Source organism: Lynx canadensis, chromosome F2 (assembly GCF_007474595.2).
Source record: "Lynx canadensis isolate LIC74 chromosome F2, mLynCan4.pri.v2, whole genome shotgun sequence".
Classification (NCBI taxonomy): domain Eukaryota; kingdom Metazoa; phylum Chordata; class Mammalia; order Carnivora; family Felidae; genus Lynx; species Lynx canadensis.
In genome coordinates, this window is record NC_044320.2 from 64,482,039 (window position 1) to 64,508,351 (window position 26,313).

At 36.8% G+C, this 26,313-nt stretch overlaps 1 protein-coding gene across 1 annotated transcript in view; it reads right to left on the reverse strand.

Annotated features, from left to right (window-relative positions):
* Positions 1 to 4,169: 4,169 nt before the first annotated feature.
* Positions 4,170 to 26,313, reverse strand: part of CF2H8orf34 (chromosome F2 C8orf34 homolog) — a 167,029-nt gene continuing 144,885 nt past the window's right edge. The window contains 2 exon segments of the mRNA XM_032591940.1: positions 4,170 to 7,041; positions 24,481 to 24,653. Coding sequence (XP_032447831.1) covers positions 6,858 to 7,041; positions 24,481 to 24,653 — 357 coding nt within the window. The 3' untranslated portion in view covers positions 4,170 to 6,857.

Consider the following 26,313-nt stretch of genomic DNA (forward strand, 5'->3'; position numbering starts at 1 on the left):
CTTGGCCAGAGACCACATAATCACATCATAAATGTGGCTCACACCTTTGCAAGATACTCAGTGAAAAGCTATGGCCTAAATATGAAAAAGCACATTAACTTATATTACTGTTATATGCCAAAGAACTTGTAACTTATTTCAAAGTGAGAAATATGTATGAAACAACTTACCTACAAGTATACTGAAAACGGCTATCTCTCAAATAAAGGAATTTTCACACAGTTATACCACTGAGATGAAGGACAACTGTCAATAATTTACTTGTGGGTTTATATTTTATTTTCAAACTACTGACTTTATTCTGCTATGTTGATCTACTTTTACCACTGGAAAATTTTTTTTTAAGAAAAAATAACATTTCTTATTAAATGCCATAAATCATGTAGGATGATGTATGTTTTTGGTGGCATACAAGCTTATATTTATTTAAAAGGCAACCTCTACATGTAAACACTGGCTATCATTTGTAAATATTTCAATATGTTGTTGGAAATTAACACAAATGAAGAATAGAGAAAATGAATCACAAATGTAATTCCAAGCATGAAACAAGTACTTGTAGAAGACAGTGAAGGGGGCTATAAATCACATCTAACAAAAGCTAAGTAAGAATCCTAAATAAAAGTTTAATAGAATAATATGATAAAGTAGAATCTCAACAAAGCCATGTCCTCAGGACTATGCTAGAATCATTTCATAACACGTAATTTTTCTACTCTAGCAGTTCACTTTTCAAGTGCTCCTAAAAAATATGATATCAGGAAGAAAGACAGCAATAATTAGTCATACAAACTACAGTAACCAAAGCTTCTTAGCAAGACTTTTCCTTATTTTCAAGAGACATTTCAAAAGAGCTAGATTAACTCAGAAGCCTCTATTCCATATTATTTTTATTATAAAAATCATACTTTCTGCAATTTTATTTCTCTTGCTTCAGGATATCTTCGATCAAACGACAAAAAAGTTCATTGACCATACCTTCCAGATTAGAGTTTCTCATTGTATGTTGTACAGATCACCTGCATCAGAATTTGTTGAAAGACTGAAGGAAGAGCATTCCTGTTGGAAAATGGTGATTCATGGGCTGTATTCAAATCTAACAAACCAAAAGTTGAGGACAGAGGGAACTGGAGATTGTACTTAAAATAAGCTACTCAGATGATTCTTAAGCAAACCAAATCTTGAGAATCATCCCTGAAAAGTTCATACTTCATGAAACATGCCCAGATTTATGCAAACTTTAACTCCCAGGGATGTGCAGAGTCATGTAATAAGTGGAGAAATTCATAAACCTATGAATGAATTAATCAATAGACTGAGAGCTGAAGGAAAAATCTACAAATTGTTTGGTTCTACGTAGATGCCAATGTGTACTAGATTCACCATTCTCTCAAAGTCCAAAGAGGTCAAGTAATTAGAAAAATATAAGACACAATAATCCTAGAGCTGTACACTAATACAAACTAGCACTGTTTTCACATAGCAGGTACATGATATTTGCTGAATGAAAAAAATGTGTCTGAGTGGATTTTCTCAAATGTTGTCACTGTAATCCAGAGAGACAAACAGCGCTATTCAACTCCACTTAGACAACACTTCAGTCTGATCCCACTTGGCATTTGTGCGAACAATGATGGCTCTAAAGCAAGGTGACGTTAGAATTCAGCAATATAGGACAAAACTCTATAGCAGAGGCATTTCATAGAATCTCTGTTACAATACATCAAATGGTTCAACAGGAGTTAATACGTATTATTTGGCATGTGAAAGATATTTTCATACATCTATGTGAAGTTCTAGTTTTTCAATTATATTAATTCATTTAGTGAACATTTAAGAATATATGTGTAGATTTTCTATAATGTTTAGGTAATTGTGGTCATCAATTGCAGCGTAATTACTGGAATTTCTGAGAATATTCTGTATTTAAAAATGAGAGCTACTGAGATTGAGGTGATGTGGGTGTTATTTTATTCAGTATGTTCTAGATTTAGGGCACTGACTTCACTGGTGTTCAAAATCGCTACACCCTAACACCCCACAAATTTGGAATATTTTAATCTCTAATATGTACTAATGCCATATTAAGTTATTTTAGTACTATGCTGAATGAATTTCTATGCAGCATTTAAAGCAACCTTACATATAATATAAATTTTGGAAAGTCTTTGACTTTTTAAAAGAATCTTTTCTACAAAGAATCTTCATTTTAAAGTGACAACTCTTCCGTTGTCCTGGTATTCCCAAATACCAATATCCAAAGGAAACAAAGTTTATGGTGTATGCTTTAGACTATTTCACATACTTAATAACATTAAAATATAGGTATATAGATAGGTAGGTAGACAGATTTTTTTAAACATTTAAGGCCCTCTCCCCTTTTTTTATCCAACATCATTGAATGATAGCATCCATTTTTCATTAAGTGAAATGCCTGTTTCTATTAATTAAGTGAAATGGATGCTTTCTGCTAAGAAGACTCCAACTGGAAAAAAAAATGGAACAGAATATGAATGTTTACTTTATAAATATTGGTCACATGCAAAAGAATTTGTCAAAAGATTGCCTTAATGCAATGAGTCCCTCTTGAAAATTAAGTTTATATGTTACATAGTTTGATAAGATATTGGGGTTTTAGAAATTCATAATTTACTGTATTCTGCAGAGAATACCAGTACAATTATACTTGTTCTTAATTACTAAGTTTAAAGCAAATAAAATATATTTACAATCACCTTGCTTATTTTTGGTAATACAATGTTAGTTTTAATTTTTATATGATATGAGCTAAGATCAGAAAGTATAAATCATGACTAATGCTGTTTTCCTTTTGTAGCATCTCTGAAATTTGATTTTTATATATTTGCCTCATCATCAATTCTGAGAAAGCCAAAAAAAAATTTTTTTTCTGTAATATCCTATACCAAAATATGTAAGAATAACACTTGTGCCTTTCAAATAATTCTGATATTTTCAAATAAGTATAAATTATATTCATGGTAATCAAGCACATAACTGCGATTAGCTTTTCATCAGAAATAAAATGAAAAATGCATATAGTGAAAATGAACTTACATTTACAAGTTGAAATATCTTTGAAATTAGTGAAGTTCCTCAAATTTTCTGTGAAAGTTAGTGGAGTAAAATATAGGCATTTTTTATAAATCTCTTGCTGTACCATTGTAAATTGTCTCTCCATTTTTGAAAAATAATTAATTTTAATAACTTTCAAAAATATGCAAATTTAATAATCGTGATCATTAATTTCTAGCAGTTACTAAAATATTTCAGAATATCTTATATTTGAAGATGAGAACTACATATTTAAGGTGAGTTGGCAGATATTTTATTCTATGTCTTCTGCAATGAGAGCACCAATTTCACTGGTGCTTAAATTTGTTAGTTCTTAAAATTCCAGAAATTTGGATATTTTGTTCTCTGGTATATATTAATTCCATATTAAGCTACTTTTGTGCTATGAATTTACAAATAGGATTTAAAGCAATCTTACAGTAAATATTTAATCTACTTAAAAACTTATACATGCCATATGTACTATATTTTCACATGTCAATATACTGGGAGTAGAAATCTAACAACATACAATTAAACAACTGTGGAGAGTTAAATATTAATCAGTACGTATTAATAATGCTAGATTCCTTTACAAATGAATTAAGGTAAGAAGTTTTACTGACCTCTACTTCTTCAACTAAAAGGCTCTTTTCCCCCTTCCCCTTCAACCAATTTTACTTAACAACAATCCTTTGTTCCATTAACATTAACTAATAATTATACTTCTCATTTAATTATCACTTCACAAAGAATACATACTACTTTTCATGCATATAGATTTTTCAGCCAGTTAATCCCTGATATAGATAACAAGTTAAGACAATGAAACCACATAAGCTATAGCAAACTCATTCTATACAATGTTGCAGATGTGCAAAAGATATTGTAAATAGTCTCTTGCCTTTTACAATGACTCTATGTACTAAAATTTGATTTCAAATAAATTTTCAGGAACTCAGCATTTGTATTTTCCTCAAATATATACATATAATATGCTTTTCTAGGATCAGGGTTTCAAAAAATATTGTCTTAAAATTCTTCAATAATAAACAAAATTATGAAAATCTAACATTAAAAGGACTTGAAAAGTAAGTATTATAGTTTCTAAATTGATTTATCAGTATCACATCAATTGATTAGTGTAGGACTTGAAATCTAACAGAATATTAAGAGACACATACATGGCTATTGAAGACGTCAAGTCTTAAAACTGAATAACTAAATTATCAATTTATTTTATACCCATATTCATCCATATTAATAGTTCATCCATTACTACATCATGACTGCAAAAAATTTGTAACTTACATCAACTGAAATTTTTCATGTACACCTGGTTTGATTTCATATAAGAGATGAACCATCATCTTAGATACAGGCATATGTAACATTGTAAGTCATGAATTTATGCACACTACTTTTGAAGAAAACTGAGTCTCTATTTTAAATATATATTTTCTAAATAATTGAATGGATAAGTGTATTTATGTCTTAAAGACAAATATTTCATATCTAAATAACATTTTACGTAATTAATGAACTTCTGGGTAAAACAATCGTTCAGGTACAATTTTCTGCTACATGACCTTTGTTCACTGAGACAACGGGGCAACAGGATTGCATATGGCATTATTTCGGAGGACAGCCTGGCACACTTGCAACATTCCATGTTATTGCAGACAAATCTCATAATCTAGAGACCAGCATTAGTACACTACCAGCTGCCTATGCTAAGATATATGGAGTTCCATGGAGAAAGCCCAAACTGTCAACTAGTTTTCATTCTTCACTTTGCTCATACCACAGGCTACAACGTCTAAATGAAAAAAAAAAACCATGAGGACCAGCTATTAATGGCTCACATTAGATAGTCTCAAAAACCCAACCCTCTGGTCTTCAGCTTGGGAGACTAGAAACTTTAAGGAGCTGAGATCTAGGATGTACCAGCACTAACACCTGAGTTTCCTTAAAGAACCCCTCAATCGTCACTGAAGTTTATGATTTCCTCCACTCTAACATGATACTCCCGATGCTATCAGGAAATCCAAAGTGATTCTGAGCATGCCTAGATTTCTTCAAAAGATTATCTTTGCAAGGTAAGTATAATTTCCTTCCTGTGGATATCAACTGATCAAGAGCGTCAGTCACGCAATGGATGGGAGAGAGAGAGAACAATACCTGTACAATTCAACGTCAATATACCAAAAAGCCAATGTTGATGTTATATGAACAACGTCCTGGCCCTGCCAGTGACAGTCACTGTTCAGGCCTTGCCCCCTTCACTGTTAACGACCAAAGCAAAGGAACAATTTACAAGCTCAATCATGGAGCACAACTGCAAAAGAGTCCATTCGTACAAGAGCAAACCTACAAGGCTAATGACTACACTCTGCCTGATGAACTTCCATCCACTTGTCCTCTAGGACTCAACTCACCGCTAGAATCAGCTTCTCTATGAAACATTCCCTGATCATCATCCTCTATCTCTGCATTAAGTGTTATCCCTATTTAAACTGTGTGCTTAATCACATTAGCACCTGTAGCAAGAACTACATGAATGTAGTTACATTTTTTATCTCAAACACTAAGAAATGCAAAGTTCCTGCAAACAGAATCCATGATTGTTTTATTATGATCCTAGGACAGAGCTCAGTGCCTAGCATGAGGTCAAGTGCTTAGAAAAACATTTCCTGAATTGAAGTTGGGGAAGGTACCACAACATCTGGCATATCTGCCACATCAATGATTTGGAGGTGGGTAGATGAGATTCCTTGAAAAAAAAATACTCAGACTTAATTGTTCTTAAAAAAAAAAAAAAGATGAACAGCATAAAGTGAAAATGCCATGACAGTCTCCTCAATGCTGGAATGAATTCAGTATTATCAGAAAACAGTGATGAACCTGCCATCATTGAGTAAGTAACACCTCTGTAGGTATATGCAAGGAGACATATCTTTTTTTTTTAAATCATAGTATTTTGCTGCCATGAACACTTCAAACCCAGGAAGCTCATTTAGAAAAAAAAATTTTAAATGTCTGTATGTTTCTGAGACTCCTTATTCTATGTTAAATTTATTTGCAGTTTTTGAATGATTATTCACTTTAGTATATGGTTACAAAGTATTCAAAAATTATTCTAATTATTTAGGATAAAAGGAAAGTTCAGTTAAAAAAACTACTATCCAGAGATTTATGGTGAAATAAAAACATACATTTACTTCATTTAAGATATAAAGGGTTCCCTACATATACAACACTAATAAGGTTTTCATGAAAGTAACAAGCCTATAAAAACACTGAAATCTTGCAAACTTTCCTGTCATTTATGGAAGACACAAAACACTAATTTACTATCTGTCCTTTTAAATTTTACTCTATTTTTCTAAAACATCCTTGAAACAATAGGGGACACTTTGGAATGAGGGCTGAAATATGTATTTTGGATATATTTTATAGACAGAAGATGTGATCAAGGCAATCATAATCAGAGAATAAAGCAGACAGACTTGAATTTTTATCACAATTGCACACAGAATAAAGCTTGATTAAAGAGTCAGAAGGTAAAGTGCTGCATATACAAAGACAAAATACAGTCTAATAAATACTTCACATGCTTAGGTCATTTCAACTTCATTCTTACATGCAACTTCATGAAAGTCTAATGTAAATAAAATATGTGTTAAATGGTGTCTCTCCCCTAGGACAAAACTATTCAAAAACTTTAAAATCTCTAAATCACTACACATTTTTACAATGCCAGAGAAGAAGAGAAAGAGAAATTATTAATTTTTAAAATTACCCAGCAATTCCATTGCATCATCTTCATTATCAATATCTTCCTCTGTTACAGATGGGGTAGGGCTATGGAGAGACTCAAAAGAATCTTGAGAGAGCATTGCTGCCAGAAGTTTCTTATGTTGCTGTTGCTGCTGTTTTAATCCTTTAGTCTTGGGCTCCACCTTTAAGCTGAAGAAATATTTAAATGTTAGTTTTCAATGATGACAACACTATCAATTAGCTGTGGTAAATAAAGAAAATCTGCAACCAAATTTTCATTCAATTTTTTGCTATGCAAAATTATAGTCGTATTAGTAAAATTCTTCCCAAGGATGAGGGAAATATAGACTATCTTCTTTCCTAGACATCCTTTGGTACCTCATAAACAATCTTCCAAGTAGTTATTGGTGAGAAACATGGCAAACTGTAACTCCTGCCCCATTTAAGGGAGGAGGTACTAATCAGCCATGTCATTATTAAAGCCCACTGTTGATGCATTTTTTTCTGATTTTTTTAAAAAGAGGAGGCAGAGGGGCGCCTGGGTGGCTCAGTCGGTTAAGCGTCCGACTTCGGCTCAGGTCACGATCTTGCACTCCGTGAGTTCGAGCCCCGCGTCGGGCTCTGGGCTGACGGCTCAGAGCCTGGAGCCTGCTTCCGATTCTGTGTCTCCCTCTCTCTCTGTCCCTCCCCCGTTCATGCTCTGTCTCTCTCTGTCTCAAAAATAAATAAACGTTAAAAAAAATTTTTTTAAATAAAATAAAATAAAAAGAGGAGGCAGAAAGTCCAGATTATTATGTAAAAATCCCTGATCTACAAACAAATGCATGTCAAGCAAAACACATGTAACGGGATAACTATTATACTATCACAAGACTATTTTAAAATGAAAACGCTAGTTTCTATAACTGAAATAACTTTCCTCACTATTCCTATCGGGCTGCCTAGATGTGGGGTTAGGATGAGGTAGAAGAAAAGATGAAACCAAAATTGGCAATTAAATGTTTCTCAGTTTCTTTGAGTTTAAAGAGTCTTTGTAAATTTGGAGGAGTTTCTTTGTCATAAAGCCAGGCTCGTTTGGGTAAATTCTCTGTCTTTCATGGTTCCCTCTCGCCCAACTTCTCAAGACAGTATCTGATTGGACAACTTACAAGTCCAAACAACAATCACATATAGTTAAAAAATTGTTCCAAAGTTCATCTTTTCTCTATAATCCAATTTCTTTTCATATTATTGCCCAAAGGAAGGAAATGGCAAATGTCTCTTCATGAAAGAAAAACACATGATGTAGAGGAAATCTCTCCCAGGCAAGATGAAAACATAACCTTTCTAAAGGTATTCAGAAGGACAGCCCATAAGGCAAGTGGGTTACATGCATGGTCCCCACTGCCACCAGGCCAAAATGTAGAAGGAGTGTGGTAAAAAAACAAAAATAAAGAACCAACCAGATAAATTTCATGGCACAGATCAGAACATTTCAAGTTGTCTTAACAGCCGTACTAGGTTCGACATTGTCTAAGAAGAGGATGGAAACAGCAAAATGACTTTGTATGTCATCAGTGGGCAAAGATCAATCAGTCCCACCCCATTGGTTCACCTCAAAGTTAGGGTGGATATGAAAGAGAAGGTCGGGGAAAGAGGGGCAGAGAAAAACCTTTTGTTTTTCCTGGTTAATGCTAGTTAATAAATGTAGAAGGAATGGTAGAATCAGAAAATCACCATTTCGCAACCACCAACATAGTAACTGTTCAGGCAAGGCCCATCAGTGGATACTAATGCCCTTTGCTGAAAGATAGTTGGGGGGAGATGGACTGTCAAAAATCTCAAGGTGTTTTTAACAGATTACTAACATTTTTAATTGATTTTTTTTTGCTTTGAAATAACTACAGATTTACATGAAGTTCTAAGAAATGATACATTGAGATCCTGTGCACCCACCCTTTCCACAGTTTCCTTCAACAGTATCATATTCTAAAACTACTGTACAATAGTTTTCTGACAACGATACAATTCTCTAATCTTACTCAGATTTCCCATTTTAATTGTACTCATTTGTGTGTGTATGCCTCTGCGTGTGTATTTAGCTCCCGATATTTTTACTATTTGTGTAGATTTGTGTATCATGTATCCACCACCAGAATCAAGAAACAGAACATTTCAAACACCACAAGGTGCCCTCATCCTGCCCTTTTCTGCCACTCCCACCAGACTCCATACCCCTTTTTCCCCATCCCTAACCTCTGGCAACTACGAGTCTGTTCTCCATTCCTACAATTTTCTCATTTCAAGAATATTATACAAAGGGTATCTATGTAACGTTTTAGTACTTTTTTCAGGCAGTCTAATTACCTAAGGATTCATTCATGCTGTTCCATGTATCAAGAGTCCATTCCCTTTCTTTGCTACGGCATGCATGTACTTCAATCTGTCTAACCATTCACATATTGAAGGACATAGGGGTTAAGTTTTTTGGCTATGAACATTCATATACTTGCTTTTGTGTGAAGATAAGTTTTCATTTACCTGAGACTAGTTTGGTATTTACATGTTTAGTTTTATACATAAAACTCCCAAACTGTTTTCCAGAGTGACCAGAACCTTTACGTTCCTGGAAGTGTCATCAGTTGAACAGAAGGACTGGGGAGGAAGGATGGAGGTTTGAGGAGACAAGACAAGGCATGCAATCGTCATTGAGGAGTGTGGACACGTGAACAGACTGGATGAGCCCAGAGTATCTTTGGGCAGGACCAGTGACCTCCTAGAGTTTGGTGGTCATGGATTCATAGTGACACCAGCCGGTGTGGCCATGTGTTCTTCTCTAGCCTGTGCCAGTTCAGCCATAGAATAGTCAGAGTTAGATTTAAATAGGGTAGAGTTTTACCACGTAAGTAAAACAAAGGAAAAGAGATGTAAGGGGAATAGGATTATACCCAATAAATAGATTACAATAATGGGCCCAAGCCAGAAGCTGTATAAGGAGAAAAATGAGGAAAACAAGGTGGATGAGGGGCAAGAAAAACTGAGTGGAACCAGTATATCTAGGTCCCAGTTAAAGTTGGGTACTAGTGGGAACAAACTAGAAAGATAGGAGGTATAGTCAGAAAGTGAAATACCTGAAATTGACATTATGGGTTAGCAGTTAATAATAATGAAGCTTAGATATGACAGAGAAGATAAGTGACTAAAGTAGGGTGGAATTCAAGATCAGTGGTGAAGAGCAGACTAAGGAAGGAGAGGCTAGGTTTGGGAAAGAATCACTAATGTGGATACTAACTTCACCAAGATAGGGAGGGGGCTGGGGAATGTGACAATGAGCCAGATGTATGCATTATTTAGGAAAAGAGGAATGACCTGGGATTTGGTAAATGATTGCTAGGAGAGGTGGTGTAAGATTAGCATGTTTGGAAACAAGAAATACAGAACTGGAGACTTTTTTAGGGGGAAAGGAGACAGCAAGATCTGCAAGCAGGAAAGGGGAGCAAGGATGACACCTTCCTCTTTTCCAACTCCATAACCTATAGACTACAGAAGTGAAAACTGCACCATTAGAGGGAAAAGAGTACCCTGCTACTGGGAAGCAGAGCTCGTAATGCAGACAATGGTGACTGAGATGGGGAAAGGTGGGATTAGGGTCCTTCTGACAGCATGTAGGGTCCTGGGCCCCCTCTACTCTGGACTTCGAACCTAAACCTGAATGATAAGGGGATTCTTAGAAGTCCTTCCTGAAGGGAGGTTGCATACAGCACTGAAGTGCATGGAATTTGGAGGAAAACAGACTGGCTCAGCTACTTAATAGTTGTACAATCTTGGGACAGTGACGTAACTACTCTGGGATTTAGTTTCCTCCTTCCTAAATTACAGATAATAATGTTTTCATGAGGATGGAAAGAATTAAGAGATATAAAGCACCTGGAGCAGTCACTAAATACTAATTAATACCATTATGTGTTCAGAGAATACAACAGGCAGCATCCTGGATATCTGCATGCTTCCTTCAGCAGTATCATCCCACAGAGAAGGAAACGGAACCACAAAGAGGCTTTATGAAAAAGAACAACAGTTGATACTTCAATGAGGTGTTAATATACTCCAAAACTCCATTTCACTTTGGCTTAAAAAGATAAATTCTAGGGGCGCCTGGGTGGCGCAGTCGGTTAAGCGTCCGACTTCAGCCAGGTCACGATCTCGTGGTCCGTGAGTTCGAGCCCCGCATCAGGCTCTGGGCTGATGGCTCGGAGCCTGGAGCCTGTTTCCGATTCTGTGTCTCCCTCTCTCTCTGCCCCTCCCCCGTTCATGCTCTGTCTCTCTCTGTCCCAAAAATAAATAAACGTTGGAAAAAAAAAATTTTTAAAAGATAAATTCTAAACCAGATCAATGGGAAAAGGATGGCTTAAAGTGGCCACCTGCCTCCCTCAGCCTCTCTCTCCAGGTGGAACCTTCCTTCCAGTCCTGATGGCCTGTATTCTGAATTACCATTTGTTCTCTTCCTCCTGACCCCACCCTTCCCTGGGTGCCTGACCCTGCTGCATTGCATTTTATATGCTTGTTTCTGGACACAGATTGGTAAGTATTAGTTTTATCTGACCCCATGTGCTTGCTCTCTTTGGTGGAAAAATGGATTATTCCTGGGGTGAGGAGACAAGATGCTGGAACAGCATGGAAGTTTTTTGTGTGTCTCATGTCCATGAAATACCACCAGACCAACAGTAAACTATCCTACACACCTAGAAAACTGACTGGAGGATTAACACAACAATCTGCACGACCTGAACCACAGAATTCAGCAGGTACACAGCGCAGAGAAGTGAACTTGGGGAGCAGAGTGAGAAGGTGCAGGAAGGGAGGTGCTTTTTTGAGCTGAGAGAGCTCAGTTCGGGCGGGGGGAGGGGCGGAATACGGGAAAAGCACCCCTCCCCCAAAAGCAGCTGGAGAGAAAGTGGAAAATTGGAAACAGCCGCAGGGACCACTAAAAAGGGAGAAAGGAGAGGGTTTAAATTCCATTAAGACTGTAAACAAGGGGAGCGCAAAGGTTGCAACTCCACAGCTAGATACCTGGTGGTGCTCTGGTGGGAGGGGAGAATCCCCAGGAACAGAGTGGGGTCTGGGAGGTTCTCGGGACACACGGGGAGAAGCGGAAGGACATTTGGTAGAGACTGTTGAAGCCACCTGGTCCCAGCAGACCCCAGAAAACAGCCACATTCGCTGGTGCTGGAACAAGGTCCTTAAGGCTGAAGCCTGGTGCCAGATGTGTGTTGTGATTTTCCATCATCCCTGAAATGCTGCTGCTACAGTATCTCGAGAACTCTTCCTGGGGCGGGCTGGCACCTGGCCGTAGTCTCGGGGCACCGGCAGCAGCAGGGTCTAGCAAGCGTTCCAGGGTGCAGCTGATATTTGGCCAATGCTCAGTGAGACCCTCCCACAGAGGGACGGAACAGGTCAAAGCCGCAGTCCTTCAGAAGTAAGGGGCCGGGGAAAACAGCCGCATCTGAGACAAAACTCGGGAGAAAGGTACTGCCTGGGGCCTGGTCACAAAGGGTGAAAAAGCGGGGAGTAGACGAAAGCTGAAGACAGAGGATGGGTGCGCGATTGCTGACCCAGGAGAACAGACAAGATAGCTGGGTGGTGCCATTTTAACGGCTCCCGCGCATGCGCATACCCACCTACCACCGCCGCAACAATTCAGCCCAGCAGGATAGCAGCGCCATCTATTGGAGAGCGGAGCCATTACACTGAGCCCCACCCAACTGGGCCAACTACCCTCCTCAAGAACACAAGTCTCACCACCAGCTTAGTTTATAGACTATGAGGCGCTACATAGACTGACTTCTAGGGGAAAATGAAGTAATTTCAGTCCAACTTCAATCTGTTAGCAGGTCCACATATTCAATGTTCTTTTTTTTTTCCTCTTTACACTTTTCTTTTTCTTGAATACAGAAAAAGAAAAAAACTCATTTTTATTTTCAATTTTCATGAAAAATATTTTTCTTTAATTTTTATTAGTATATTTTTTACTTTTGTGTAAATTTTTTCAAATTCTATTTTACTTCCATCCTTTTATTTTAGTCTACCAAGGTGTATTCACTTTTTCAAATTCTTAAACGATTTCCTTTTTTTTCTTTCTTTTTTTTTCGTTTCTTTTCTTTTTCTTGAATACAGAAAAAGAAAAGATTCAAATTTATATTTAATTTTCATTGATTTTCTTTAATTATTTTCTACATCATTCTTTACTTTTGTGTATATTTTCTCAAATTCTATTTTACTACCATCATCTCATTTTAGTCTACTTCAGTGTATTCATTTTTTCAAATTCTCAAACTATTTCTCTTTTTTTCTCCCCCCCTTTATTTTTTCTCTAATCTGTCAAACCACTTTCAACACCCAGATCAAAACACACCTAGAATCTAGCATCATTTATTCGATTTGTGTCTGTGCGTGTGTGTGTAATTTTTTAATTTTCATATTTTTCTAATTTTTACTTTAGTAATTTTAATTTTTCTACCTCATTAATTCCTTTTCACCCTTCAAAATGACAAAACAAAGGAATTCACCCCAAAAGAAAGAGCACGAAGAAACGACAGCCAGGGATTTAACCAACACAGATACAAGCAAAATGTCTGAACCAGAATTTAGAATCACGATAACAAGAATACTAGCTGGAGTCGAAAATAGATTAGATGGGGCGCCTGGGTGGCGCAGTCGGTTAAGCGTCCGACTTCAGCCAGGTCACGATCTCGTGGTCCGTGAGTTCGAGCCCCGCGTCAGGCTCTGGGCTGATGGCTCGGAGCCTGGAGCCTGTTTCTGATTCTGTGTCTCCCTCTCTCTCTGCCCCTCCCCCGTTCATGCTCTGTCTCTCTCTGTCCCAAAAATAAATAAACGTTGAAAAAAAAAATTAAAAAAAAAAAAAAGAAAATAGATTAGAATCCCTTTCTAAGAGATAAAAGAAGTAAAAAATAGCCAGAATAAAATTTAAAATGTTGTAACTGAGCTGCAATCATGGATGGATGCAGTGGCAGCAAGCATGGATGAGGCAGAACAGAGAATCAGTGATATAGAGGACAAACTTATGGAGAATAATGAAGTGGAAAAAAAGAAGGAGATTAAGGCAAAAGAGCACAATTTAAGAAGTAGAGAAATCAGTGACTCATTAAAAAGGAACAGCATCAGAATCACAGGGGTCCCAGAAGAGGAAGAGAGAGAAATAGGGGTAGAAGGGTTATGTGAGCAAATCATAGCGAAAAACTTTCCTGACCTGGGGAAAGACACTGACATCAAAATCCAGAAAGCACAGAGGACCACCATTAGATTCAACAAAAACAGACCATCAACAGAGCATATCATAGTCAAATTCACAAAATAGGCAAGGAGAGAATCAGGAAAGCAGCAAAGGAAAAAAAAGTCCCTAAACTACAAGGGAAGACCTATCCACAGAACTTGGCAGGCCAGAAAGGAGTGGCAGGATATATTCAGTGTGCTGAATCAGAAAAATATGCAACCAAGAATTCTTTATCCAGCAAGGCTGTCATTCAAAATAGGAGAGATACAAAGTTTCCCAGACAAACAAAAATTAAAGGAGTTTGTGACCACTAATCCAGCCCTGCAAGAAATTTTAAGGGGGACTTTCTGAGGGGAGAAAAGATAAAAAAAAAAAAAAAATATATATATATATATGTATATATATATATATATACATATATATATATCAAATGCAACAAAAGATTAGAAAGGACCAGAGAACACCACCAGAAACTCCAATTCTACAACCATCATAATGGCAATAAATTCATATCTTTCAGTACTCACTCTAAACGTCAATGGACTCAATGCTCCAATCAAAAGACATAGGGTAACAGAATGGATGAGAAAACAAGATCCATCTATATTCTGTTTACAAGAGACCCACTTTAGACCTAAAGACACCTTTAGATTGAAAATAAGGGGATGGAGAACCATCTATCATGGTAATGGTCAACAAAAGAAAGCCAGAGTAGCCAAACTTATATCAGACAATCTATGCTTTAAAATAAAGACTGTATCAAGAGATGCAGAAGGGCATTATATCATAATCAAAGGGTCTATCCACCAAGAAGATCGAACAATTATAAACATTTATGCACCAAATGTGAGAACACCTAAATATATAAATCAATTAATCACAAACATAAACTCATCGATACTAATACCATAATAGTAGGAGACTTCAACACCCCACTCACAGCAATGGACAGATCATCGAATCAAAAAATCAACAAGGAAACAATGGCTTTGAATGACACATTGGACCAGATGGACTTAACAGATATACTCAGAACATTTCATCCTAAAGCAGCAGAATATATATTCTTCTCCAGTGCACATGGAATGTTCTCCAGAATAGACCATATACTGGGACACAAATCAGTTCTAAGTAAGTACAAAAAGATTGAGATCATACCGTCCATATTTTCAGGCCACAACGCTATGAAACTCGAAATCAACCATAAGAAAAAATTTGGAAAGGTAACAAATACTTAGAGACTGAAGAACATCCTACTAAAGAATGAATGGGCTAACCAAGCAGTTAAAGAGGAAATTAAAAAGTATGTGGAAGTGAATGAAAATGATAACACCACAACCCAAAACCTCTGGGATGCAGCAAAGGTGGTCCTAAGAGGAAAGTATATAGCAATCCAGGCCTTCCTAAAGAAGGAAGAAAGATCTCAGATACACAACCTAACCTTACACCTTAAAGAGCTAGAAAAAGAACAGCAAATAAAATGCAAAACCAGCAGAAGACAGGAAATCATAAAGATTACAGCAGAAATTAATGCTATCAAAACCAAAAAAAAAAAAAAAAAAAAAAAAAAACAAACCAGTAGAACAGATCAACGAAACCAGAATCTGGTTCTCTGAAAGAATTAATAAAACTGATAAACCACTAGCCAGTTTGATCAAAAAGAAAAAGGAAACGACACAAATAAATAAAATCAAGGATGAAAGAAGAGATCACAACCAACACAGCAGAAATAAAAATAATAATAAGAGAATATTATGAGCAATTAAATGCCAATAAAATGGGCAATCTGGAAGAAATGGACAAATTCCTAGAAACATATACACTACCAAAACTGAAACAGGAAGAAATAGAAAATTTGAACAGACCCATGACCAGTAAGGAAATCGAATTAGTAATCAAAATTCTCCCAAAAAACAAGAGTCCAGGGCCAGATGGCTTTCCAGGGGAATTCTACCAAACATTTAAGGAAGAGTTAATACACTTATTCTCTTGAAACTGTTCCAAAAAATAGAAATGGAAGGAAAACTTCCAAAATCTTTCTATGAAGGCAGCATTACCTTGATTCCAAAACCAGACACAGACCCCACTATAAAGGAGAACCTAGACCAATTTCCCTGATGAACACGAATGCAAAAATCCTCAACAAGATATTAGCCAACCTGATCCAACAATACATTTAAAAAAATTGTTCACCACGACCAAGCGGGATTTATACCTGGGATACAGGGCTGGTTCAATATCCACAAAACAATTAACGTGATTCATCACATCAGTAAACGAAAGGACAAGAACCATATGATCCTCTCAACAGATGCAGAGAAAGCATTTGACAAAATACAGCATCCTTCCTTGATAAAAACCCTCAAGAAAGTAGGGACAGAAGGAGCATACCTCGAGATCATAAAAGCCATATATGAACGACCCAATGCTAATATCATCCTCAATGGGGAAAAACTGAGCTTTCCCCCTAAGGTCAGGAACAAGACAGGGATGTCCACTCTTGCCACTGTTATTCAACACAGTATTGGAAGTCTTAGCCTCTGCAATCAGACAACACAAAGAAATCAAAGGCATCCAAATTGGCCAGGAGGAGGTCAAACTTTTACTCATCACAGATGACATGACACTTTATATGGAAAACCCAAAGATTCCACCAAAAAACTTCGAGAATTGATTCATGAATTCAGCAAAGTTGCAGGATATAAAATCAGTGCACGGAAATCAGTTGCATTCCTATACACCAACAATGAAATGACAGAAAGAGAAATCAAGGAAACGATCCCATTTACAGTTGCACAAAAAAACATAAAATACCTAGGAATAAATCTAACCAAAGAGATGAGAAATCTATACACTTAAAACTATAGAAAGCTTATGAAAGAAATTGAAGAAGACACAAAGAAATGGAAAAAGATTCCATGCTCCTGGATAGCAAGAACAAATATTGTTAAAATGTCGACACTACCCAAAGCAATCGACATATTCAATGCAATCCCTATCAAAATAACACCAGCCTTCTTCACAGAGCTAGAACAAATAATCCTAAAATTTGTATGGAACCAGAAAAGATCCTGAATAGCCAAAGTGATCTTGAAAAAGAAAACCAAAGAAGGAGGCATCACAATCCCAGACTTCAAGCTACACTACAAAGTTGTAATCATCAAGACAGTATGGTACTGGCACAAGAACAGACTCTCAGATCAATGGAACAGAATAGAGAACTGAGAAATGGACCCACAAAGCTATGGCCAACTAATCTTTGACAAAGCAGCAAAGAATATCCAATGGAATAATGACAGTCTCATCAGCAACTGGTGCTGGGAAAACTGGACAGCAACATGCAGAAGAATGAACCTGGACCACTTTCTTACACCATACACAAAAATAAACTCAAAATGGATGAAAGACCTCAATGTAAGACAAGAAGCCATCAAAATCCCTAAGGAAAAAGCAGGCAAAACCCTCTTTGATCTTGCCCGCAACAACTTCTTACTCAACACGTCTCTGGAAGCAAGGGAAACAAAAGCAAAAATGAACTACTTGGACCTCATCAAAATAAAAAGCTTCTGCACAGCAAAGGAAATAATTAGCAAAACTAAAAGGCAACCGACAGAATGGGAGAAGATATTTGCAAATGACATATCAGATAAAGGGTTAGTATCCAAAATCTACAAAGAACTTATCAAACTCAACACCCAAAAAACAAATAGTCCAGTGAAGAAATGGGAAAAAGATATGAATAGACACTTCTCCAAAGAAGACATCCAGATGGCCAACCGACACATAAAAAAATGCTCCACATCATTCATCATCCGGGAAATGCAAATCAAAACCACAATGAGATACCACTTTGCACCTGTCAGAATGGCTAACATTAACAACTCAGGCAACAACAGATGTTGGCGAGGATGTGGAGAAAGAGGATCTCTTTTGCACTGTTGGTGGCAATGCAAGCTGGTGCAGCCACTCTGGAAAACAGTATGGCGGTTCCTCAAAAAACTAAAAATAGAACTACCCTAAGACCCAGCAATTGCACTACCAGGCACTTATCCAAGGGATACAGGTGTGCTGTTTCAAAGGGACACATGCACCCCCATGTTTATAGCAGCACTATCAACAATAGCCAAAATATGGAGACAGCCCAAATGTCCATGGATGGATGAATGGATAAAGAAAATGTGGTATATATATACAATGGAGTATAACTCGACAATCAAAAAGAATGAAATCTTGCCATTTGCAACTACATGGATGGAACTGGAGGGTATTATGCTACGTGAAATTAGTCAGAGAAAGACAAAAATCATATGACTTCACTCATAGGAGGACTTTGAGAGACAAAACAGATGAACATAAGGGAAGGGAAACAAAAATAATATAAAAACAGGGAGGGGGACAAAACAGAAGATGGGGAACAAACTGAGGGTTAAATATGGAGAACAAACTGAGGGTTATGGGAGGGATTGTGGGAAGGGAGATGGGCTAAATGGGTAAGGGGCCCTAAGGAATCTACTCCTGAAATGATTGTTGCACTATATGCTAACTAATTTGGATGTAAATTTTAAAAAATTAAAAATAAAATTAAAAAAAAGATTATTCCTCTCTTAACCTACCTCCTATGCTTCTTTAGTTCACCACTATAGCCTCGCAGGCAGAATCTGTGCCCTTTCTCTTGTCTCTAGGCAGAAATTAAAGGACTCTCTTTGCATTAACGTCCAGGTTGTTGAAGAGATCATAAAAAGTTTCACATTTCATTGTCGCATTTTGGCTTATGCGTAAGAGTTCTGTCTTTTTTTTAATGTTTAGATGTGATGCTTTTAATTTTTTAATGTTTATTTATTTTCGAGAGAGAGACAGAGCATGAGCAGTGGAGGGGCAGAGAAAGAGGGAGATGCAGAATCCAAAGCAGGTTCCAGGCTCGAGCTGCCAGCACAGAGCCCAACATGGGGCTCAAACTCACAAACTATGAGATCATGACCTGAGTCGAAGTCAGAGGCTTAACCAACTGAGCCACCCAGGCGCCCCTATGTGAAGTTTTCATAATTACTTTAGCAGACACTAAGTGTTTTATATATATATACATATACAGGCACTGTGGGTGCTGAGCTGCAGAAATAAAACACATTTCCTTGTCATTCTACTCATCTGAAAGTAAATACCTGTACTTTGAATCTAAGATGTTCTTTTTCATATTGGTCTCACGCAGTATCTAGCACATTACCTTGTGTTAATGCTCAATAAATAATAAATCACTTTTTCTTTTAGACTCCATTTTAAACACACTAAATAAAGTAAGAATTAATTTAAGCAGATCTATAGGAGTCTTCCAACTTGAGAGATACAAAAATCCAGGAAATATATTGGTAGTGAAACAGGATAAGGAAAAATATGTAGATTGGGCTGTCAAAGATGAGGAACAAAGGGCAGATTATAAATGTGTAATTCCTATTCAACAGCCAACAATGACCAAGATCATTTTCATAAAGGTTGAAGGAAGTGTTTCCTTTAGTCTTATTAAAATACATGGTTTGGTCATGAAGACAGTGCTAGGCTATGAATCCCAGACACTGATTACGTGTTGACTGCCTAGGAAGAGTCCACCTATGAGTCTATGATTCCACAGGTGACTAGTAATGAGTTTCATAAAAGAATAACTTGAGTTAGGATATATTTCCTAAAGAAATAAATGAATGAATTCCTAAATAAATGAGAAATAACAAATTTTGAACTTATCAAAATGCCCTATCAACATTCTGTAATAAATGTGTGATTTAGTTATATGCCATTTTGGCTTTCAAAAAGAAATGAATGAGTCATAAGATACATTTGTTTTAGATATTTTTAAGACTTCTGTTTTTGATTCCTTTGAAAGATTAATTTTCCATTAATCAACATTCTTTCCGCTTAAAATTTACATTAGAATATCCCTAAATTACTAAGCTTGACTTAGTCTCTGAAATATGTATTACATATTTTCTATCATGTCTACAACAGCTAAAATCTGACAATATTAAGGTTATTTCTTTGTTCTTGGACTTCTCATGAAAAAGAGTGTCCTTTGTCCATTTTCTTCCTTCCTATTCTGGTTTATTTTCCATCTTGTCACTTATCACTGCTTGAACGTATGGTACATATTTTTGTATTTATTTACTTGTTTATTGTCTTTTGCTGCCAATTGAGGAAGCTCCAAGAGGAAGGGAACATTTTCAGGCTTCATTAACAGAGATCTCACAAGCAATTATGAGCTTTAATGAAAAGAAACATTTCTTAATGGAAAGTGAATTTAGCTTTTTAAAAAATATTTAATATATATTTCTAAATTGTAAGAATTTCTATTCATTTTATGGCATATTTACTGTCAGATAGCAATGTTCACTTAACAAAGTCAATTTACCAGATCTTATAATATGTATTGATATTCTTGTTTTAATAAAGTGATTCAGCTCAGAGGAGTTTCATTAAACTTTCAAGGCTTGATAAGCCTATTTACAAATGCATATTACGATTTAGCTAGTAATTTTAGGAAATCCATTACCCAGCTATTGCAACGTTTAATTAAAATGGCTTAACATACAATTATGTTTATTACATTCAATTTTTATTTACATTTGTATTATCAATGTGTGATTATTTTTTAATAACTCTAAATGTGCAATCAACACATAGGCTTTCCCATTAAATGGTTAGACAAGCCATAACAATTGATGCCAACTGGTAGTATCTAACAATCTCAGAAAGCCTTCAATCATTTCCCAATGCCTTCACCTCTCTCTTTTATAAATCCCTGTTCCTTTTCTTGTTCAGATGTTTTAATTTCTTTCTTAACCTTCCTTAATAGGACCTTTAGAGAATCTAAGAAAGAAAATGCCCATCTGCACATACACAGAACACTTTCCACATAATTTATTTTTTTAAATATTTATTTATTTATTTTGAGAGAGAGAGCACGCATGCAAGCAGGGAAGGGGCAGAAAGAGAGAGGGAGAGAGAGAATCCCAAGCAGACTTCATGCTGTCAGTGCAGAGCTGGATGCAGGGTTCCATCTCACAAACCATTAGACCATGACCTCAGCCGAAATCAAGAGTCAGACGCTTAACCGACTGAGCCACCCAGGTGCCCCCATTTTCCACATAATTTCATTTAAAGAGATTCACAGCGGGGCGCCTGGGTGGCGCAGTCGGTTAAGCGTCCGACTTCAGCCAGGTCACGATCTCACGGTCCGTGAGTTCGAGCCCCGCGTCGGGCTCTGGGCTGATGGCTCAGAGCCTGGAGCCTGTTTCCGATTCTGTGTCTCCCTCTCTCTCTGCCCCTCCCCTGTTCATGCTCTGTCTCTCTCTGTCCCAAAAATAAATAAAAAACGTTGAAAAAAAAATTTAAAAAAAAAAATAAAGAGATTCACAGGGGTACCTGGGTGGCTCAGTCGGTTATGTGTCTGACTTCAGCTCAGGTCATTATCTCACAGTCTGTGGATTTGAGCCCCACGTCAGGCTCTGTACTGACAGCTCAGAGCCTGGAGCCTGCTTCGGAGTCTGTGTCTCCCTGTCTCTCTTCCCCTCCCATGCTCACGATCTGTCTCTGTCTCTTAACAATAAATAAACATTAAATTTTTTTCAAAAATAAAGAGATTCACAGATCTCTTGGGTCCATCAGAGACCATGTAGGGGTCATGAACTCCAGGTCAGTAGCTCTTGTCTTATCCTATTAGTTTCTCCATATTGCCCTTATAACTGCCTTCATATTTTCACCAACTTAACCATTCAGGTGACAAATGTGTATGCTAAAGTTGCTAACCCCCTTCATACAATGGTCTATATGCAGGACCTTAGGAAAAAAATTGGCTATGTACTAAAGATAGAGTGTTATAATAACAGCCACTCAAATAAGAGTTGAGCAATTAACAACAGGAAAAACTGTGATAGGAAAAGGGGCAAAAAGTTAAGATAGACTATAAACAATCCTTCTTATAAATAAGCTTTATTTAGCAGATATCTACTAACAGCCTTCTATGTGCCTCCTTCACTCACATAACAGATGTCTACTGGCAATGACAATGATCCAGGCCCAGTAGGGGAGAGAAAAATGGAAGAAGTCATCTTTGAAAATTAAATCTCCTACCGAAGTCTATAATATAATTTAGTCTGTTAATGTTTAAGACTGGTAAGTTATACTACAAGTTCATTACTAAAAAAAAAAAGCTAACACTCTAGTTATAGCCTCTAGAGTCATTAAAAAATTTCCCCCAATCCATTTTTATTCCTCCAAATAAAATCTAATGCTATGTGAATTCCTGGTATAAACTCAAAATCCTGTTTTGTATTAGAAGATAGGAGAGACATAGTTTCCCACCCATAGTTTGTCACTATTTTTTAAGCCAAGTTCAGACACACATGCATTCTTTCTGCTCTGCTGGGGCATCGGGGCAGGATTTCACCTTTATTCATTTCACAGGTAATACTTCAACTCATAATTTAAAGACAGAGAATAATAAAACTAAACATGACGTTTCATAACAAATATTTGAAAGAGAGCTTCATGGATTGAGTTTTCTGGGTAAGGAATTTGACTAGTAATGAAGGAAAGATTCCCCTTTATTGGGTATTCAAGAGGGAATCAGAGCTCACTGAAGCTGGGAAGAAAATAGAAGCACTAACATTTGCAATAAATAGCTCCGATTATTATTATGACTAAATGAAAGCAAAATGAAAGTTGACATTTCTCTATTTTACATTAAAGATCTGGCAATGAATAAAGATAAAGGTCTAGTGGGTTTCATAAGTCTGGTATTAAAAATAAAATTACCCTCATTGACAGGTGAAATTGATCTGGCATTTCACAAAAGAAGGTAAATGGATTTTTAAAAATGGTTTCCTTCTCCTTATATAGGACTATTTAAATAATTTAAAAGTTATTTTTCATGGAAATAGAATCAATTTTCTATATGCCTTGAAGCACATTAATGAGAATTCTGAATTTCCTTCCTTCTAGTCAAGTGATAAGTCAAAATAAAAACCCTTGAAAGCTATTACATTGTAGAAAATACAATTTTCTCCTTGAGAAAGAATAGTTATTGGTTGCTGCTAAATTTAATGTAGGAAATACAAAGTTACTGTGGCCATGCTATCAATAGGAAAATCTCTTCTGTGGTGGTCAGCTAGTAGCACCCAAAGAAAGTTTTAGCTCTGTCACATTTTAACTCAGGAGTATTTAAATCTGTTTTCTCAGTCTCGTGTAAGTCTTGCCTCCATAATGCTTTTTCACTCCAACTTCCTAGTGGAAGTTTTCATTTCGGGTTTTACTCACTGCAATTGCTATTAAAAAAAAAAAAAAGGTTGTTCTGAATGCACTTTTTCTAATAAATATGATCTGGACTACCCAGGTGTCAAAACTACCCTACTTCTACTAGCATATGGAAAGTTAAGGCAAATCTCCCACCACCATTTTGAGTCATCATAGGACTGAGTAAGTGAAATACAGACTTACAAATTTACAAATGATAAATACTTCAAAAATTAAACACGGCAAATGAAAAGAATTGTGTTCAATCAGGGGCACCTGGATGGCTCAGTCAGTTGAGATTCCAACTCTTGGTTTTGGCTCAGGTCATGATCTCAGGGTTTGTGGGTTTGAGCCCCACATTGGGCTCTGCACTGACAGTGCAAAGCCTGCTTGGGATTTTCTCCTTCTCCTCTCTCTCTGCCCCTCCCCAGCTTGTTCTCTCTCTCTCTCTTTTTCTCTCTCTCTCAAAAAAGAAATAAACATAAAAAAAATTTTTTTAAAGAATTATGTTCAAACATAGTTACCAGCTCCAAACCTAAGTGGCTCTAAACTAAGGTTTTTCTCTTGTATTCTCTTGTATTCCTCTTGTATTGTATTGTAAATTTCTTGTATTTAATATCTCTTGTACTCTCTTGTATTTTCTCTTGTATTTTCTCTTCTGCTTTGTGCAGTCTATTGCACATTTAATAATTTTATTTCCCCTAATAACCAACTACATTTCTCTGCTAAATGAGAAGCCCTCCATCTCCAGTTCTTAACAATCAGTCACTCCCTGCCCAGCATTACAGTGGGTCTCGGCTGACAGCCTATGTATTTCAAATTATTTCTCTATTTGGTCTTAGTAGCAAAGAGATGGTGACATTCTTAGATATAAAGAAAAAATCAAAACCAAAATCTAAAAGCAAATCTAGTAAAACTTTAATTTTAAAACAGAGAAATTAACTTTTAGCTTATGTGGAACCCAACATAATTTTCTATACAAAATTGCTAAGTTATCGTCAAAATCATGCACCTGGATTTATTTTCCCTTTAGCTTTTAACGACTAACCAAATTCAGAATCCTGGAAAGCATCTCATCTCACCTTCCTGCAGGGCTGGAGCTAGTGTCTTCATTTTCCCATTGTTCATTTTTACTTCTTGGAACTGGGGGCTGTAGCATTTCAGCTGCTAGTGGGTCAGCATCATTCTCTTCTCGACCAATCCATTCTCCAATCACACGGGGTCTCAGAAGAGAAGAATTAAATGCCACTGTTTCCTAAAGAGGAGAAAAGAATATACTGACTCAGATCACTTATTCTTATTAATAGGACGGCAGGGAAATAATTTTGTCTACAGTTTCAACTACTTCCGTAAATCAAAATGTTCTTTTTCTTTCCGAATTGACTAAAAATTTCCATTTTTATTAGATGACTTATTCTTTGTAATTTGTGCTGACTCCTTTAGGTCACCGTGACAAAGGATCCAGGAATGAAATCTTTTATTTGGAATCAGAAGGCTGCATGTGTGTTCTCAGGAAGGACGAGCTGAGACTAGCATTTGTGACAGAAAGAAAAGTGTGCAGTAAGGCGCACACAGTGAAAGAGCTTAGTGTTACTGGGAAATGATAAAAATTTCTTAGGAGGAAACTGGGGTGAGGTAAGGGAATAAAGTCAAGAGACGGCAGTGGAAGGATGGATTGTCTCCAACTGTGAAACATTTTGGACTTGGAGCCATCCAGTGTAGGTTAGAAGCTGGGCAATATCAATAACAGGTATGCTAGCTAATCAAAACATGTTAAAGTGATCTTTTTTCATAGACTTGGGTATGATGTGGCTCTTTAAATGATACTTTAACCATTTAAATCATTTAATGTTTTGAAAGGTTCTACTATCAAAATAAATAAATAAATTTTAAAAAAGCGATGCCTGGATAGCTCAGTTAAGATTCCAGATCTTGGGGCGCCTGGGTGGCGCAGTCGGTTAAGCGTCCGACTTCAGCCAGGTCGCGATCTCACGGTCTGTGAGTTCGAGCCCCGCGTCAGGCTCTGGGCTGATGGCTCAGAGCCTGGAGCCTGTTTCTGATTCTGTGTCTCCCTCTCTCTGCCCCTCCCCCGTTCATGCTCTGTCTCTCTCTGTCCCAAAAATAAATAAACGTTGAAAAAAAAAATTAAGAAAATAATTTAAAAAAAAAAAAAAAAAAGATTCCAGATCTTGACTTCAGCTCAGGTCATGCTCTTACAGTTTCTGGGTTGGAGCTCTGTGCAGTCTATTGTACATATTGTACACTGGCAATGCAGAGCCTGCTTAGGATTCTTTCTCTCTCCCTCTCTGCCCTACTCATGTGCGCTCACTCTCTCTCTCACTCTCTCTTTCTCTCTAAAAATAAATTAATAACCTTTGAAAGGTACTCAAATACTAGATGTGAGTCATTGCTAGAGATATCTCAGTAAGTGAGAAAAAGGCCAGTTAAAAGCAGTGCCTACTCTATGATTTTAGTTTTGTTTTAAAAATTCATATGGGTGTATATCAATGTTTTGTGCTGATCTCAGCCTATCAGTAACCAATGTTGTGGTTCTTATTATGATTGCAAGATGCCCTTCATCAATAACCATCAGGAAGCTCAGAAAAATTAAAAGTTTATTGTTTATAAGGCCTGCAAATTACGCAGCACACCTGGGGCCACACTGTGAGGTCACAGGTTGACAAGAGAGAGAGAGCTAGCAAGGAGAATGTTGGGGTTCCGTTTTTATTGGGGTTGAGGGTGGAAGCCTAGGGTTTTGTGGGCTCATTCTATATTGGTGAATTTAAAACAGAAGAATGGGAATTTAAAGCACAAGGAGAGAAAAAACAAGAGGCCCAAATGGTCAGTACTTGAAATCAACCAAGATCTCTAACACCAAAGAGCTTCAGTCAGGGGAGGTGGCCTGGCTCTGTATC